Genomic DNA, 19,938 nt, shown 5'->3' with positions numbered 1-19,938 from the left:
AATTTATATTGTTACAAAATTTGTACAACTGAACGATACCACAAACGCTTGGAATGAATTTTTTAATGATGAAACAGAAAATAATTTTACTAACCCAGGAGTTGTAAGAGTTAATGAATCAATAAGAACTTATGTATGGGCAATTCTTGGTGCAAAATCGCAAACACGAACGGGAATAATTGGTTCTGCGACGGCGCTCGATGCACAAAAACAGTTTTTTGCCACATAGAGGATGCTATTAATTCCCCTGTTGACATACCATCTTCTATAAAAAATTATCAAGATGTATTACATGTCTCCGAGTAATATGGAACTTAAGATCAGTCAAGTGATAGGCTATGATAATAAAATTGTTATTGCTTCCGATCAGCAAAAAACAGGTATAAATTCAGATATCAACAACGAGTTAATAAAGCGAACAAACACAGGCGAAACGGGAATAGTCAAACCACAGATATCTACTGATGCTCCTCAAAACACATCTACTGACGCACAACCACAAGTGTCACCACATATTGCAGCTTAAAATCAACAACATATCGATGAAAAAACAGCTGGTTTACTCATGATTTGGATAAATAGTTCTTAATGAACTAATTTGGTTAAATAGTCTTTAGCGGATATGTACAACAGCCCAGCAATTGCTACGATCAGAGCCCACAAGTTTTGACTAAGCCAAGTGGTGGTCTTTGCTAATAAATTCAAGAACCAGGAAACAATACTCCCTATTATACCTGGAAGTGCAGACGCATCTTTCCCAGCGAGATTTCCCAGTGCTTCTCCTAATGCTTTTAAATGCTTTTTTATCCACTCTTTTACACCCTTTTTATCACTAGGCGGTGTGCCACCTCCTGTACCTCCTGTAGCACCTGTACCACCAGTTAATGCGAGAGTCAGAGTTGATATAATAAATCCCAATGCGGTTAAAATACTGGCAATGGTTATCCCTTGTTCTCTGAACAATGTTTTAATTTTATCAGCCAAGGTAGTGTCATCCTTGAGGACTTGATCGATAGTTTCTTGAATTCAACTGATTTGTGAACGAAGTGCCTTTCTATTACTAGAAGCCGCTTCGAGGCGTGCCAATCTTTCGTCTTCTAAGTTACGCAATCTTTCTGCACGCTGCGTCTACTGAATTCATCACCCGCCTGTTACAAGTTTTGTTTTCTCATAAGCTATATACTTGTCGAGTTCGGATCGCTTGGCTATATTATTGATGAGTTCTCCCCGCATTGTTTGCATTGCCTTGTCAAGGCCTCGTAATTCCCTAATACTGAACTCCGAGGATGGTACCTGTATCCAAGATTTCTACGAGTCCGTCTGAGGCCAGCTTCGAGCTTTCTTCCAAATTATCTTTATCTATGTTACCGAGTTCAGTACACACAGTCTGAAGAACCTGAGTAGTCTTCGCAGAAAGTATTTCTCGTGAGTAGTCTACAAAACCTAATTCTTTTAAACAAAGTTGATGCCATGTTTACTGGCTATCATAGACAAGGCTAGGGGCTGACGAGTACGAGAATTCATAAGATCAATATTCGGAGAGCCACCCAGTGGCAATATTCCTTTACTATCTATCGTAAACTTTGAATAGTCACGACCTAAAGGAGTTTCTTTTAAGGCATCGTAAAAATCATTAACGGCTGGTTTCAAAAGTTCATTGTTAAGATTCGTAAAGCTGGTTTCATCAGTACCCTCTTTGATTGTACTAGTATCAGTTTTGTTATCTAGATTAATATCATCTATTTTTATATTAAACATAAGGTTACATAATTTCAATCTAACAATATCTTTGCAATGTCAATGGGCGCAAGTTAAACCCACAACATAGACTTCGGGATCCATTAGGGGTCAAAGCAATTCGTCAGTCTTTAACTATAACTAATAACCCGAGTACCATTGATCAGAATCAAACGCTTCAGGTTTTCTTTCCTAATCTCGGCACACATGATGTGTTAGTTCCGGGAACTGCACGACTATCATTTACAATTAGTTTCAATTCTACCAACGCTAGCAGAGAGCTCATTCAGAACATAGGTTATGTGATTGTTAAGAAAATCATGATTAAAATAAGTGGTAATGAAGTTTTGAGTATTGACAACAGCGATGTATATTTCTGTTACATGGATCTCTGGGGAACGGCTAAAGAATGGGAAAACTTAGAGTACCAAGGTATTTGTAATCACAACACATTGAGACTGCGTGTAGGTGCTGATAGTGGTGATAATACTGTCGAAAGCGATAAGGATGTTGCTGATGCATAAGGTAACCGATTCTAAATTCTGCTAGACTTTGAATTACTAGATAGTCACATGCCCTTCTATCAAGCATCCCTAGGCGATAGGTTAGAATATGAACTCACATTTAATGACTACAGCAGAGTAATCAAAGCTACTGAAGATCCTAGTAGCTATTCTATTGAAAATATCTCACTGGAGTATGATATGATAACAGATCCTGAATTAGCTAGACAAATTCATAACCAGTATACCAAAAGTGTAGCCATTTTGAACGATCATGTGCTTCGACACCGAAAGATCACCATGAACAAAAGAGATACGACGTGGAAAATCAATCTAAACGTCCCAGGGAGATCGTTGAAAGGTATTTTAATGTTGTTCGAGGACCCCTCTGATGCATTTGCTAGAGATACCGAGCGAGAAGTTCTACAACCCCAAGATTACAAAAGTAGAATTGACTATCAAGGGCGTGCCTAATAAACTATATAGACAAAGGCATGCGAGCATATCAACAGTGGGATGAGATTAAAAAACTCTCTTCTATAAAGCGCAGCCCGTTAATTTAAACAGTTGTGAAAGATCTGTCTCTCGGGATGTGCTGATGGCTGAATTCCTTACCACGAAGTATGCGCTATGGCTCGCCATGCGAACAACAGGGCGTAGAATAGAAAATGCTAGCGAGGGTGATACTGTACAGATAACGAAGCTCAAGGAAGCCGCTGGTAAATTAAACATATATTTGTACGTGATTATGGACGCGCAACTTAATATACAGATAATAATCTTTTACCGAAAGAACCGCACTGCACTATCATCTGCGGGCAAACGGGTTGTGGAAAAACAGCTTTTATTCTAGATATTTTACAAAGTCATAATCTGGATGTTTTCAACCATATTATTATTTTGTGCCCGACTATAAGCGTTAATAAAACATACCTATCGAGAGACTGGGTAATGAATGATCCCGGGGTGTACAAAGTTCATTTACAAGACTTTTTACGAGTATGTCAAGAAAAATACAAAGGAGAATCAACCATTTTTATAATAGACGACTGCAGTGCGAGTAAAGATCTTTCCAAAAAGAAAGAAATGCTTTGATATTTAGCATTCTCCAGACGGCATATGGAGCATAGCGTTTGGGTACTTACTCAAAAATACAACTCTGTCCTGAAAGATCTTAGAGAGCAGACCAAATGGGTAGCCCTGTTTCATTGCAAAGACGGAGATTCATTTGAGGAATGTCTACTCAAAAATGATGTTATTTATAATACCAAGCCCGAACGAGATAAAGTCAGAAAACTGTTAGCTCAAACGAAGCATTGTAAACTCGTATTAAAAACCTATCAACCAGCTGCTTATACAATTGCTGAGCAAAAATAGCAACTGCTAAACAAAAATATAGCAAATATAGCAACTGCTAAGCATAAATATAGCAACTGCTTAGCAAAAATAAAGCAACTGCTGAGCAAACTTTAGCAACTGCTTAGCAAACTTTAGCAACTGTTTAGCAGATGTTAGCAACAGCTTAGCAAATTATAGCAAAAATATAGCAAAATACGATAAATTGAACATTAGTGGTTATTATGTAATAATGTGGTTTGAAATTCCCATTCTTTCGCAACAGTTTATTATTTCAGGCTGTATTGGATATGCCATATTCCATTATGTTAGACTTAAATTTTTCCTTAGATATTACATTATGGAATGCAACAAACTCATCGAACAAATGCTCAAAGAACCTGATCAACATGCTGAAGTAATAACAGATAAATCTTTAGATGAAACATAGAGAAAGACGGTGGAAAATGTTCCGAATATTTTGGGGAAAATTATACCATCGAAAAAATTGATAACATGACAGACGAAGAAATTAAAAAACTGTACGCGCTACGAGTCTACACTGGCAGCTACCATGACTAAAACTATAGGTTCGGCTATGTTACAACTATACACAGTCGTAGCTAGTTTTGGTCATGTGGATGCTCATGTCTGCATTGCCGCGAATTCACAATACATATTGTCAGAGTTAAGCAAACAAAGAATTGCGCATGCATGCTTATTGGCCTCACAACGAGTCCCATGCAGCTGCGTCAGTCGAGTGCATATTGGAACGTGATCCATGTGCACGATAATGTCATAGCGAGACTGCGGTAGTGCTGTAGCTGGTTAAATAAGCTTCTGGTAGCGGGTTCATCCGAGAGCCGTGTGCAGGGTCCTTCAGTCAAGACATGAGCCTACATCACACCTCCTTCATAAATCCTTATCAGACTGTTGGATTTATGGTAGGTTTTTGACTGGAATTTTCCTATCGCTGTACTCTCTGATTATTTCCTTATCTTTTCACGTTAGTGTCATGATTTTTATTACCACAACTTCAAGTTTTAACAGACCGGTTATATGTTCACTTCATGTTTCTACGTTAGCGTATTCTATAGTCTTTTTCTGTACACACAGTTTCGCGCCCTTGCACGTATTGAGGATACGTACAGTTGTGTGTAAAACGCATAACAGAACCAGACACCTTAGATGGCATAATGTATGGTGAGCATTTGTGTTTTCAGCTGGATCTATATCAACATCGTAGTTTTTGTTAGTGGTGCTTGTGAAAGCTCATATCTGCATTGGCGCGAATTCACAATACACACTGTCACTAGAGTTAAGCAAACAAAGAATTGGTACCTGTCTTCAAATGCCTACTCCTTGTCCGATTACTTTCAAACTTTGGATGAGTCTGCTGCTTTGGGTGCTTGACATTTTTTGTTCTTTGACTTTGGTCATTAGTCACGTGGTTTGGCAGCTATATTGGATTCAAGGTGTATGTCTTCTAAGGCATACTTCTCTGAATCCACTGAATGAAATGCATTCAAACTTTCTGAAAATTGTCTCCATTCATAACACATTAAATTCTGATAGCCGATTTTTGATATGTTTTTTAGATGCTGCCACATTGGATTCAAGGTTTTCACAGTGTCTTTTTGGTACCTGTCTTTAAATGCATACTCCTTTGAATCCATTGCATGAAATGCTTTCAAACTCTCTGAGAATTGCCACCATACATAACACATCAAAATGTTAGCCGATTTTGGATATCTTTTATAGCGACGGATTTGAGATTTGAACATGTTCGAGGTCGGAAATGGGGTAAGAACAGACTTGGACACCCTGGCACACGACAATTGCATAGCAGCCATACCCTGCAAGTGGTGCCTACATTTGACGGATTTGGTACAAGGAAACCCTTCGAGGATTCGAACATGGACGTTTGTGCACAGTGTTACTTGGAGCCCGCCAATAGCTGCTTGCAGCTTTAATTATATTTTAATTTTTTTATGGAAAGAAGTCGGACATAGACTCCATTGGGGATGGGAATTCACAGAATTCGAAAACCATTCAGTATATTTGATCGAAACGTGAAAGATATATCAGTCACATGCTGAAGTGGTGCCTTTTGCTCTTTTGTAATGTTAAAAAAAATCCTTTTTGCTTTTAAGGAATGTTTCAACATTTCATTTTTCCGTGTATCCATGGACACAAGTTAAACTTTGCTGAAGTGGAGGTAGGTGTCGTTTCTGGAGCAGCACTAAAAAACTGTTCAACAGTGTTGAATCAAACTTGGAACATGTATTATTCAGGGTTTGAAGTGGTGCCTTTTGTTATTTAGGAATTTAGATACATGTATATTATTTCCTGTTTCCATGGCAAGAAGTTTGACTTTGACTACATCTTTTAAACTAATAGGTATTCTTCCTTGAAACTATGCACACATATGACCAGTTTGTCATCTGGTGCCTTTTGCTATTTAGGGATTGTTAGAATTTACATTTTTCCGTTTCCCTGGCAACATGTTTGACTTTGACAGTTCATGTTAGTGTGTACCTGACATAGAAATACAAAGTTCCGAATCCCAATTCCATGGTATTGTTTTGATAGCTCAATAACTACTCTTGTATACTGACAGACAGATCAGATAGAAATTCTTCATCAAGTGGACTTAACAGGCAGATAATTTGTTCTTTCGAGTTTGTAGGGGCCGGGGGGATTTGTCATCTTCTGATGACTCTTGTTTGAAATTTTGTTGATATATAAGGATCACTATTCGATGTTACGCTGAATATGAAGGGATATGATTCATATATCTGCAATGTACATGCTGATGATTTTGTTCACTGTAATACACGCAATACATCTATTGTTGATTGGCAGTGATCAACCTCCACAACAGGTGTGCGAAAATGGGTGTGATAAAATGTGTTTCAAAAATAACATTCATACTTTACTGAATATGATAAAATATACACAAGTTTGTGATGTATATATCAATAAAATACTACATAAGTATTTTCAGTGTTAGTTTAACATTAAATTTGGGGTTTCCTTCATAATACATAGATTCTAACATGATTTTAGAACAATTTCACAGAGCATTTTAAAATTTATGTCATAAAAATAACACTGCCTTGATTGCGTATTGATGATAGATTTGTTAATGTTTAATTATTTACAACTGTTCACAGCTTTTAAAATTTTTAAACTTATCCTATCTAACACTATGCATTTCTTCTTATTCGTTGATCCTGGTGTGGAACAAAGTTTCCAGCTTCAAAAACACCATTCATCTCGACACATCCCATATATCACCAAGTCACCACTATGATCATGGGTCAACCACCACTACAATCCCCTGCGACACGCGATCTGATCACCTGACATATCCAGCACCCTCATTTTCATTCTATAGCATACAGTCTGGTGTAACTGTGATGCGGGGATGGTTGGGTGGACATTTAATGTGTGAGATAGGATAAGTATATAAATGTACAATTTATTAAAACACTCATTCTCAATTCTTTCGCCTTGTGTTCAGACGTATGCCCAAACAGAATATATTTTTGTGTTTTTTTTTTTGGTTTTTACATGATCTCATTTCTGTTTATTATTACCACGAAAATATCATACGTTAAGAGTCGTCACATCCCTTTTCACAGCCTGGTGTCGCTGTTTTCTCCACTTAACCCCCATCCCATTTTTAGAAATTTTTATTTTTTAAGGGTGATGTTCGGTTCTGGAGCAGAACTCAAAACCCATTCAATACTTCTAACAAAACTTTGCATGTTTACCAGACACATACTGAATTGGTGCCTTTTGCTATTTCCATTGCAGCTATTTTGATATGGGCTAAGAGAAATGTTGGGTCAGTTACCTTGTTTGGAACCATAACATGTTAAAATGGGCAGGGGATATATACTCACATGCAAAAGAAACCCAAGTGGTTTTAAAGTAAATAGGTAACAAACACGGAACCATAAATTGATAGGAGTTTTATCATGTAGTGAAGCTTGATGGTGTTATCAATATTTTTGGTTGCATTTTGGAAGCCCTGAGTAAAAACGCTACATAAAAAACGAATCGCCAGAACGCACCATTTCAATGAATATGTGGGTATCATGCACCCATTTCTTGCAAAATCGAAAATGCACGAACTGTCACAAACTGTAGTGGGTATAAAACTGTTGCCGATTCTTGGACCTACCACTCCAATGCCACGCCTAACTCAAATTCAGAGAAACCAGGCTATCAGACGTTTGGAAGCTGGAGAGTCTATCCAAGATGTTGCCTGTCATTTCAACGTTAACATAACCACAATTTACCGTCTCCTGCATGGATACAATGCTACACGGACCACAGATGACCTTCCTCGTAGCAGTCGTCCTAGGATCACCACACCTCAACAAGATCGGCAGATTACCCATCAACACCAGCGACATCCGTTCCTAACTGCAAGTGAATGTGCTCGACAGACCATAGGAACACATAATCGACACATTAGCCGGTACACTGTGATCCGACGTCTCTGTTCCAACAACCTCAGATCTCGCTGACAAGCACAACTTCAGTGGGCACAGGGTCATCACAATTGGCGTCATCGTGAGTGAAGGCGTGTCATCTTCTCTGATGAAAGTCGCTTTTGTGTCTCCCACGCAGATGGAAGAGTCAGAATTTGGCGGCATCGAGGTGATCGTTTTGCTGAAATGTTGTGGAAAAGGATCCATGGGGTGGACCTAGGGTCATGATATGGGCAGGGATTGGACTTAATGCAAGACTTGGACCCTTGTGTTTTTCTGAATGTTGGTCAAGGTCGGGGACCCGTCGTCACTGCTCAGCGGTATATCAACCAAGTGATCAGACCCCCACGTTGTTCCATTTTTTGCACAGCATCAACAACACATTTTCCAGCAGGACAACGCTCGTCCCCATGTTGCCAGAGCTACCATGGCCTTTCTGCAACAACACAACATCCGTGTTCTACCGTGGCCAGCCCCCAGCCCTGATCTGAACCCCATGGAAAACTTGTGGGATGAGGTTCAAAGGTGTCTGCACAATGTGCGCCCAGTCCCTACAACTGCCGATGAACTACGCACAGCTGCTCTGGATGTGTGCAGGAGGATCCTTAGGGCCTTCACAAATCGTCTGATCCACTCAATGTACAGGAGATGAGTGGCAGTGATCAATGCTAATGGTGGTCACACCAGGTATTGACTGACATTTTGCGTATTGACCCGAAACTGTGTAAGCCCTTAACATTTGAAAAAAACAATGTTATCTGCCTTTTATTCCATTTAACTGTCTTCATTAGTACTTAAATATTTTAGTATAGTTTATGGCATCCTCTGGTCGGACAAGGTCCCTTCATGTACATAGCACACAATTTTATACCTCATACGTGTATCTCCAATACGGTCATAATAACCTTACATTGCATCACAACGGTACGATCACTTTCCGTTTCAGATATTCCTATTTGTTAAACTATGGGAATACACAGCGGCTGCAATCACTGTTTATAAAATATTAGTCCTATTTGTATGACAGAACTTAATTATCCTAATGCCCCATTATAATCAAAGTCCGTGTATCAGTCCGTTATTGGTAGTTTTTAACCATGTTATATGTGTATGCAGTTCAACCACAGTTCGTTTATCAATCCATATTTTGGTATTAGCCAGGTAAACATAGGTCGCGCGCATGCGCAACTTTTCCCTTTTTTCTACCCAGTCAGCCATTAATTGTGTCTCGTGTAATTTTAAGTGCAAACGTTATCCGACATCGAAGTCCAATGTTTCAACATCGCCGCGTTTGTGCGACATACAGACAGTCGTGCCTTCGGAAGTAACCTTGCATCGATCACAGGCACGTGGCTCAGCATGGCAAGCCGAGGCAGTCGACGACGATCCACTAGATCAAGATCGCAGACCGCAGGTGCCGATCCATACAATGGCGCAGACGATGGCGACTGTGTCAACAGAAATCGCGCCGCTCGCCATAGATATGCGGGAGTCGTTCCAGCCAGTGCGCCGGATGAGAATCCTCTCAATTGGACGATAGCGACAGTGCAAAAGCGTATAAAACAGGATCTTGGCATTTCCAAAATGCCCGGGAATTGCAAACTGCCGCACCTCATTCGTTTCTATATGGAGAACATGGAAGCTAAACCTCCCGAGGGACGAGGGAAGTGGATAATTCCGTTTTCGATCACCGAAGGGACACTAGTGGACCCGCTTCAACAGTCAACTCACTTATCAACACCGGAGGACAGTCATCCGTTTCAAACATAGCTGCCCTAATGCCAGAATCCGAACCTGACAGGGACTTCCATTCACTGGCACAGACAGTTCGGATACTGCAGGATTCTGTGAACCTCATCACGAACTCCCTCCTACCCATGCACAATCAGCCTAGTGCAAGCAATAGCATACCACTTGGACAATCTGATACACCCCCCAGTACACTCCAACAGTTACAGGCCAACGTACCGCAGCCATCTACAACAGGGCGAGGCAGTCGTCCAGCCACTGGCAATTTCACGTTATATACAGCTTTGCCAGCATCGGAACATGTTTCCCAATACCAAGGTAACTCACCTAATACCAGTTCATATTCGTCTTTGATGGATGTTGAGGTTGTGTCGGCCTCCCTTCGGAAACAAATAATTGAAGGGAAAGATGTGAATCTGGCATGTCTCTTGATGCCAGACGATATTTCTTCACATTCGAGAGTAATTGAGGTAGGCAATCATGAACTCCACCTAAAGTCCCCTACGGACAACAGGCTCCAAAACGTCTTGACCATTCAAGAGTTTATTGTAGCTTTCACCAGGTACAGAAACATAATGGTGCAGGAATGGCCAGGCCGAAAAGACTCTTTGGACCGGTATCAACGGTTGATCGTAGAAATGCATGCCAGGTTTGGAGGTACCCTTTTCTACCAATACCACAAAACATTCTCATCTAAAGCAGCGGCAGCTCTAGCACTTACCAATCATTTACCACCATGGGATCGACATGATGAACACTTGTATTTTACTATGGTAGCTGGGCACCGTGTCAATGCCTGTGAACTGTGCTTCTTGTCTGACCACAGCACAGACTTCTGTCCACTAGTCAGCAGCAGCAGACCATCATCTTCGCACAAGACTCCCAATCTGGCATGAACCAGCCCACAAGCAACGGCAACAAGGACCGGACCTCAAGCCGATTCAATGGGTAGAACAATCAAATTCCACAATGGACGTGCACTATGTAACAACTTCAATGAGGGCAAGTGCGTCTATCCATCATGCAGGTATCTACACGTATGTACACACTGCAGGAAGCCACATCCGTGTCATAAGTGCGAGGAAGTCTTGGACAAGCCGTCGCAATCTTCTGCCAGGAAAAGCAAGAAACAGTGACTGTATTCGACTACTTCACCAATTAATGTGCCTACCTTGCAACAGCTGCTCCAACAACATCCAGACCAACAGTTTGTTAACCAACTGATATCAGGCCTCAAATCAGGTTTTCACACAGGTGTGCAGTATTGTCCGTCTAATTCTATTAAATGCAAGAATCTGCGCTCAGCTCTACACGACACTGAAATCACGACCAATCTCATCCTCAGTGAAGTGCAGAAAGGCTACGTCATAGGACCCTTCAACGCCCCACCCTTTCCAAGCTACAGAATCAACCCAGTTGGTGTCGTCCAAGGGAAGTACTCAAAGAAAAACAGACTAATAGTTGACCTATCAGCCACGCACAATGATCAAGACAATCCCAGTTTGAACTCTCTCATTGACAAGGAGGACTATTCATTATCATATGTGCGCGTGGACGATGCTATCAACATCATCAAAGCCCTAGGCCAGGGCACTTACTTGTGTAAAACGGATATTACTGATGCATTCAAGTTAATCCCTATACATCCAAATTTGTGGCATCTCCATGGCATTTATTGGCAGGACAAGTACTACTTCTACACCAGGTTAGTTTTTGGCTCTCGATCTAGTCCCAAGATATTCGACCTCCTATCACAGGCTGTTTGCTGGGTAGCAACCTATCACTATGGCATTCAAAACATTCTACATCTCCTGGATGATTTTATATGCTTCGAGAACTGCCTACACAAAGGTGTAAAGACTATGGCAGCTTTGATGCAACTTTTCAAAGACCTAAACATTCCACTGTCGACAAAGAAAACCGTAGGTCCTTCCCAGTGTGTGGATTATCTAGGTATTACCCTGGACACTATCAGAATGGAATCCCATCTTCCCTACGAGAAAGTTGATAGACTGATTCAAGTCATGGATTCCATTGAAGGGAAGACAAAAGTGTGCAAGAGACAACTCCTCGTACTCCTTGGACACATGAACTATGCTATGCAAGTTATTCGCCCGGGCAGGTCCTTCATGAGTTACCTGTTGCGAAAAGCGCATTCAGTCAAAGAACTACATCATATGGTATCTCTCAACAAACAGTGTTCACAGGACCTTAAAATGTGGAGATTCTTTCTCCAACATTGGAATGGAGTCACAATGTTTATGGACCATCTTATCAGTGCCCCAGACTTTAGTCTATTCACAGATGCCTCCAGTACTGTAGGTTACGGAGGTTATTTTCAAGGCCGGTGGTTCGCTGCAGCTTGGTCAGAGGAATTATCTACATTGTTACAAAAGGACAAATCCATGGCTTTGCTTGAACTATTTCCTATCATCAATGCAGCAGTGCTCTGGGGTCACCTGTGGGGAAAGAAATCCATCAGATTTTATTGTGACAATACAGCAACGGTTGAAATCATTAATAGAGGACGATCAAAATGTGTCACCATTATGTAATTTATGCGTAGACTCACCTTTGTAGCTATCAATCATAACTTTGTGTTCTCTGCCCTTCATGTACCGGGTGTTGATAACACTATAGCTGACGCCTTGTCTCGGTTGCAGATGGAGAGATTCAAGGATCTAGCCCCTTTCGCCGACAAGACCCCCACTCAGTGTCCTCCTTTGTCGCAGCTACTGTACCCCTAAACAGGAATCTGGATGAACTATGGAACAGCGCACTAGCTTCATCGACCCACACCGTCTATCAGGCTGGATGCAACGTATTCCTGGGGTTCTTGATGACATGCAGCATAGTGTGTTCGTTCGCGAATCTACCCAACCTCACAGAAGATGTCCTACTGTATTTTGTGACCTACTGCCATTACACCCTGAAGCTGCGTTATGCCACCATCAAGACATATTTGTGTGGTATTAGGTTCATGTACCTCAAGTACGATATGACCAACCCCTGGATCAATGGCTCAACAACTCGCCTCGAGACAATCATCAAGGCTATCAAAAAGCTGCAGGGCAGTTCCTCCAGGACCAGACTGCCAATCTCAATTACAGTACTGTCAGATATGTGCATCAGGCTAAACCAAGGTGTGTTCAACCCATATATTGATCTACTCATGAAGACGGCCTGTTGTATGGCTTTCTTCGCTTTCTTGAGATGTGGCGAATTCACCTGTGACGCTTATAACCCAACAATACACTTGTCTATCAACTCCGTTGCATTTAATAAGGAGCTTTCTACAGCGTCTGTGTGTCTCAAGGCTTCAAAGACAGATCCATTCCGTAAAGGCGTCATCATCACCTTACACAGGCTGTACGAGGCCCCATTATGCTGCCCAGTTAGGACCCTCCTGCAATACCTTGTTCTTCGCAACCAGAGGACGTCAAATCCTTTAGATCCGCTGTTCCTCATGCCTAATGGTGTAGCCATGGACAGGAAGTTTTTCATTGACCATCTAAAACTTGTGTTGCACAGATCCGGGTATGACCACACAAATTACAATGGACATTCATTTAGAATTGGTGCAGCCACCACTGCAGCAACGGCAGGCATTCCAGATCATCTGATCAAAACCTTGGGTCGTTGGTCGTCGGACTGCTACAACCGCTACATACGCACAGAACAACGAAGCATCCATCAAGCCCAGCTGGCCATGGCTCAGTTGTAACCCCACATGGTAATTAGTTTCCTGATGCATTGTGTGCCAGAGACATTTGTTATGTTATTGAACAATGACCGCAGACACTTTCATGGATATGTTCACACACCTTTTCTAGTGTTGGCAAGACCTGTACTGGTCAGTAGGGTGTGCAGACCGTACACCCCCTATGTGCCACATGTCAATTCCAGTCAACTATGTTTATATGTTATCACCCCTTTTGTTTGTTATATCTGTTTCATCATTTTGGGGATTCTCAGTTATTTCATAACTTCGTTTTGGGCATGTATTACCCCAAATTATCTTCAACAATTCACAGTTCCTTTGGTAGGGCATACACCTTCAGTCGGCTACACCCGCCGGGGTATTGTCGGTTGGCTACACAGTTTATGTAGCTAGTTTATACCCGCCGGGGTATCGTTGTCCAGCTACACTGTCATCTGTAGCAAGTTATACCCGTCGGGGTATCGGTTGTCTGGCGTCAGACTACAGCTGACTGAAGGCGTATCTCAATTCTATCACGTAGCACACCCTTAGTTAGCTTACCCATCGGGGTAAAGCAGTACCGTTCTATTTTGTCAATAAACAGGGTGCTACCGGCTCTACGACAATCCCCAATCAACCCAAAAACAATAAATATTTTATTTTATCAATTTGCCTTATGTTGTCTTGTTCGAATCTGAGGAAATAAAGTCAAATTTTTGTCAATTTTTCCCTATTAGAATTTCTTGTCTTTACTGTTGAAAATAAATAACATGTATACTGCATACTCGACTTGCGCATCTTGTGCGTGTGAGTATAGATGACTTCGTTGACTATATGCTTGTTATCCCTCGCCCCAACAAAGTTGGCAGGGGATATTGAAATGGGTTCCGTCCGTCTGTCTGTCCATGCGTGTGTGCATCCCAAAATCGTTTCTGGAGCATAACTCAGAAACCGTTAAAACTTTGCTTGGACTTAGGTTCTATAAGGGTAACTCAAAAACTGTTAAATATTTTCTAACAAAACTTTGCATGTCTACCAGGCCCATACTGAACTGGTGCCTTTTGATATTTAGCACTTTTCATTTTTTACGTTTACATGGCAACAAGTTGGACTTAGAAAACAATAAGGGTAGGGTTCGATTCTGGATGAAATCAGACACATGCTGAATTGTTGCCTTTTGCTATTTATGAATTTTAGAAATTTATGTTACTGGGTATTATTTCTGGATATATGTTCTTGCCTAACATTGCATGTCTATTTATAAAGAACATACTGAACTGGTGCCTACTGAACTTGATATTAAGGAGTTGAAATGTTTGACATGGGCTAAGAAAAATGTTGGATAAGTTACCTGGTTTGGGACCATATCTTGTTAAAATGGGCAGGGGATATAGATGACTTCGTCGACTATACGATTGTTGAATGAATGAATGAATGAATGAATTTCTTTATTTCCTCCAGAGTTGAATCCGAAGATTTTACATGGGCAATACATCAATGAAATTACTTGACTATATACAATGAAATCATGTTATTCACTGCTATGAATAAATAATTTACAATGTACACTTTGAGAGCAGTAAGGTATCTAGTAGATATACCAGGGATGTGTAATCTCCGTGGAAACACGGAAAATCACGTTTTTTAAAACAGTAGTCCTCCGAAAAAATCATCTTCCGCGTAAAAATTTAATAAGATTTCCCATTTATCAATGTAGCCATACATTGACCACATTCCCAAGTTAGAAATAGACGAATCAGTTGGATGTCTTTTACCAAATCCTTGTATATGACGAGCAAAGTAACGTTGTGTACATTCAATCATTTCAAGTTCTTTACCGTTAAAGGCTGGTAACAATTCACATCTATAAAAGCTTGTAGATAAAATCATTCTTTTCCTTATATTGACACATGCAACTGGGTGGAGGTCTGAATCGTTGAGGCCGGGTGATCATAGTGAATTAACACATTTTCTTGCTTTTGAGCAACATGTCATGATTCTTTCTTTACAGGATAAATTACTGTTTATGATTATTCCGCCATATTTGACGGAGTCAGAGGTGTTAATTAGTGCATCGCCAAACTTTATTATGATGCTGGCATGTTTTGCAGAATACAAGTGATTTACTTTTGGAGGCATTATAGGTGAGTCTCCATTTGTTGGCATATAAACGAACTGAATCAAGGGAAGACTGTAAGCCCCGTGGGGTTGTAGACAAGAGCGTTGTGTCATCGGCCAATAACACACAGGGTATATAGATGCCATGAACAGAGGGGCATCATTTGCTTTCCTTAGTTTACATATAAGGTCATTTATGAAGACGAGAAAGAACCATGCTGACATAACTTGACCTTGCCCAACACCTTGTTTAATGGGAAACTCATCAGATCTTTCTCCGTTGTAGGATATAAAAGCACAGCTGTCTGTATAGCTATGGAAAAGTAGGTTCCATAATTTACCCTTCACACCAAGGTCATGTAATTTAACAAATAGACCGTCGTGCCAAATACGAACTAAAGCTTTTTCATTATCTAAAAATGCAGCAAACACTTGTGATCCTCTTTCTAGGTAAAAATTAACACATTCTAAAACGGTGAATACAGACATGATTGCTCCATGTTCCTTTCTGAAACCAAATTGTAAAGCATCGGGCAATGATTGGAGATTACTGGGTGCATATTTTTCTATTCTACTTAAAATGATTTTCTCTAGGAGTTTAGATAGACACTATGTAAGAGTTATGCCCCTGTAGTTTTGTGGATCATGTTTGTCGTTTTTGCCTTTATAAATAGGTATTATCATACCTTTTCTAAAGGCACATGAATAATACTGGGATGCAAGTATTTGATTGAATAGGTGTTTGAGTGTTACTACAAGCATCTCTCCTCCAAATATCAGGTGTTCACTTGATACCATCAGGTCCTGGAGATTTGTTTCTTTTAAGGTTGTGTATATGTGATCTGATTTCTGGGACTGGGATTTCTGTATACAGGATATCATCTAGTGGATCATGAATATGGCGATTTTGTTCCATGATATAATGAAGTTCTCATACAATGGTGAGTTTAAAGTTTTCATCAAAATCATCAGACTTGTGAGGTTTTGCCAAGTCTGAATAATAGTCACCCCACAGTTTACATATATCAGCTGAAGAAACAGCTCTACGTCCATTGTAAACTAATTTATCAATAACTGGACTCTTGCATCTCAACTTACGAACATGTTTATAGAATGTATTTATATCGGCTTTACATGTCTTTTCTAGTTCTGTACTTATTTTTTTGTGCTGTTTAAGGTTTGATTTTCGGTGTAAACGTCTAAATTCCCTGGCTGATTTTTTATAGGATTTGTATAATCTAGAGTTTCCTCCCTGTGGTCTATTATTATCCGCTATCCATTCTCGCCTGGCCACCCTCATTTCATAGTGGGACTGATTTTACCCATCATTTTTCCAATAGGGCTTCAAAGGTGATCAATATACACTTTGGGGGATATGGTTAGAGCTGGCCTTCATAAGACATTTACTTAGCTCTTCGTTAAAATGCTCTATGACATCAGGTTGAACGTGGTCAGATGCTATACATACGGAGGAGAGAAGTGTGTCAACTTCTTTTGTATACATATTTATGTGTATTTCGTCTCCCTTGGGCCACTTTGGAACATGTGTTGTTTCCACATTGGATGGGGTTTGATGTGTACATTGTATGCAGACAAGGCAAGGCAAGGCAAGTGGTCCGAAGTATCGAGATTTCAGTCGATTGCAGGATTTGCAAAGCATGTTGTCAGCAGATATTTTCCAAATCTTTTCATGTTTTTAATCAAGGTGCTCACATGATTTGATGCATTTCGCGATGTAAGACCTGTTTTATCACAATATAGATCTTGATTATCGATCAGATTGTCCTGACTCGGTTCCACCATTTTGAGTGAAGCAAACGCAAGTGATGAGAGAGGTGGAATCTGATTGGTCCATAGGAGAGGCTTAAAAGGGACATAGGGTAATAGCCACTGGTGGCGCTACGATCGTGCCCAGTAATTCCAGCCTAGTTCGGCAAGGGTGGAAACTGGACTTTTAAGTCAGATGCTCTCTCCTGACTTCTCCCTGTCTCCTACATGTCTCCTACAGTCGTCTCACTTTCAACTGACCACTGGCCTGTTATGTTGTCTGCCGCTTCCCCCCTTCTTTCAGCAAAGGAGGTCCCCCTTGACCCAGCGTTGGGAAGTCTAAGCCATCAGCTGAGTGTACTTCTCCCCCCTACCCGCTCGTGAATCGGGTCATCATCACTCCTTGCAGTGCTCTGAAGATACAGATACACTGTTTGACAGTTCGCCTCTTCAACAGATCAATACCTGAGGGAACACCATGCAATGTTTCATCAACAAATTGATATCTCAGCAGATCAACACATCGATACATCATCGGATCAAGGACACAACCGCTTGTATGACTTTGCCTGTACGAGACACAGATTGTCGTTTCTGTCAGGATCAACAGACCTCTCATCATGCACTTCTTTCCACAAACTTGGACCAGGTCTTCCATGCATTCTGTTGTCAACTACTACAAAAACTAATTACATTACTTAAACAGCAGTACGATTGACTATGTTTCAACAGTCAATCAGTACAAGACATCTACCATCATGTTCTTATCATGGTGAACGATGATGTCTCTGATACTAAGCAATATACCTACTATGTTTAGGCTGGACAATCCAGTGATTGACGTCATGAGCATCAGTCAACATCTTGGGATACGTTGACTACAACAACCTGTTGGTCTCCTCTTATGGCAAGCTTGAGATACTGAAGACCTAGTCTCTACTGGGATCTTCACAGACCAGGTCCACGTTCAGTCATTGATCGTCTCATGGTGCTACCGAAGTCAAGTCACCATTTACAAAATAGACAGGTTCTGACAATCAGATAATCAGCCACTTGTGCCCGCCCAGAAGGAGCGTCTATCATTCTCCGTATCTAATCTGGATCAATAATGGAAGTTCAGAATGCTGACCCCTCATAGGATTTTGTTCTCCTCAGGACTATCAGCTACACTCCCCAGCGACTAATAAGAAGTGAGTTTATGTTTCCTTTCACTTCCCCAGAAAACAGACAGGAACGCACACACACTTCCTATTCAGGTTGAATTATCAGACAGATTGACATCATGCTGAGGGTCAATATCATGACACTTCCGATGCATACTTTATCATACATTCTCTCAGCCTTATATTCAAGTTTTGGTTCATATCATGTCCGTCCTCACCATGGTCAATCTACACCAATCAAACAGGAAGATTCGACGAGAGAGTTTGTTGACCTGTCATCAGTACAGTACTTCATATGGGGCTCACCTTGCTACTGCAAGGAACTGATTGCCTATACACAGTTATTCTTCGGAACTCAGAACACCGCTCTGTATGCTCTATATTGAGAAGGAGGGTGCTGGATATGTCAGATGATCAGATTGCAGGGGTTGTGTCACATGGGATTGCAGTGGTGCATGATCCATGACCACAGTGGTGACTTGGAGTAGTATAGATGATGGGGGTTCTGCTCACTTCCACTAGAGCCAGATTCATATACCTATACCACCACTACAGAGGGAATTTTTTATGTCAAAATGATGATGAGATTTAACAATCGTCATGATATCGTATTTAAAGAATTATCAATATTTTTACTAATGTAAGCATTCATTTAAATATGATCCAAAGATAGGAAGCAATCTATTTTTAATCTCCAACTATTTCTTTGGTTTTGCCACGGAATAATTGACGTGCTTGTTGTCTCCCTTGTTCTATGAACTTTTTTTTCTCATCTTCGCTAATACCACTGGTCTTATGAGAATTGGATTGAATCTCCTGCTTCATTGTGTTGTATTTGGTGAGTTCTGACAGCACTAAACGAAACTCCTCCTCGGATATCTTACAATCAGCTAATGCTGTTGAAATGTCCTCAATGCTGTTCAACTTTGCTTCGGTGAGTATCCGAATATTATCATGTCTTAATGCTTTCTTTTGCAACTTACGAGAAATGAATTTTATCGCTGTTCCTGCCAGTCCTGAGACTCCGGCGGCTATTTCCATGCCAAGTACGATTGGCTCGGCGATTATAGTTGATAATAAACCAACACCGGCTACACCGAGTCTTATGCTAGCCGTCACAAGCGTGATGTCAACTCCATCGAGAGCATTAATGGCTCTACAATACTTTTTATACAATCCAAGTCTAAACTCCCTCTCCTTATCTATTCGATGTTTTATGTCGCTTATTTGATGTAATCGAAATCCATCAACAGTATCCAACTTTTCAGATGCCTCATCGAGCGCTGGATATAAACACATAGTGTATATTATCACATTATATAATAGTCTCTAATTGGTCTTGCTTAAATGTTTTGAGAGTA

At 40.7% G+C, this 19,938-nt stretch overlaps 1 protein-coding gene across 3 annotated transcripts in view; it reads left to right on the top strand.

The window, feature by feature from the left end:
- The window catches only part of LOC139480433 (palmitoyltransferase ZDHHC21-like), a 405,161-nt gene that overhangs the window by 183,010 nt on the left and 202,213 nt on the right, over nt 1–19,938 (top strand). Inside the window, exon 4 of one of the 3 annotated variants that reach the window (XM_071263507.1) lies at nt 12,493–13,925. The exons of the other annotated variants lie outside the window; for them this stretch is intronic. Coding sequence (XP_071119608.1) covers nt 12,493–13,553 — 1,061 coding nt within the window. The 3' untranslated portion in view covers nt 13,554–13,925. Of the gene's footprint in view, nt 1–12,492; nt 13,926–19,938 lie in introns of those variants that run through there. 3 annotated transcript variants of the gene reach the window in all.

Source organism: Haliotis cracherodii, unplaced genomic scaffold (genome assembly GCF_022045235.1).
Source record: "Haliotis cracherodii isolate W230 unplaced genomic scaffold, xgHalCrac1.p SCAF_4, whole genome shotgun sequence".
Lineage (NCBI taxonomy): Eukaryota > Metazoa > Mollusca > Gastropoda > Lepetellida > Haliotidae > Haliotis > Haliotis cracherodii.
Note: the sequence above shows the minus strand (reverse complement) of the source record. Positions and strands in the feature narration are given on the sequence as shown.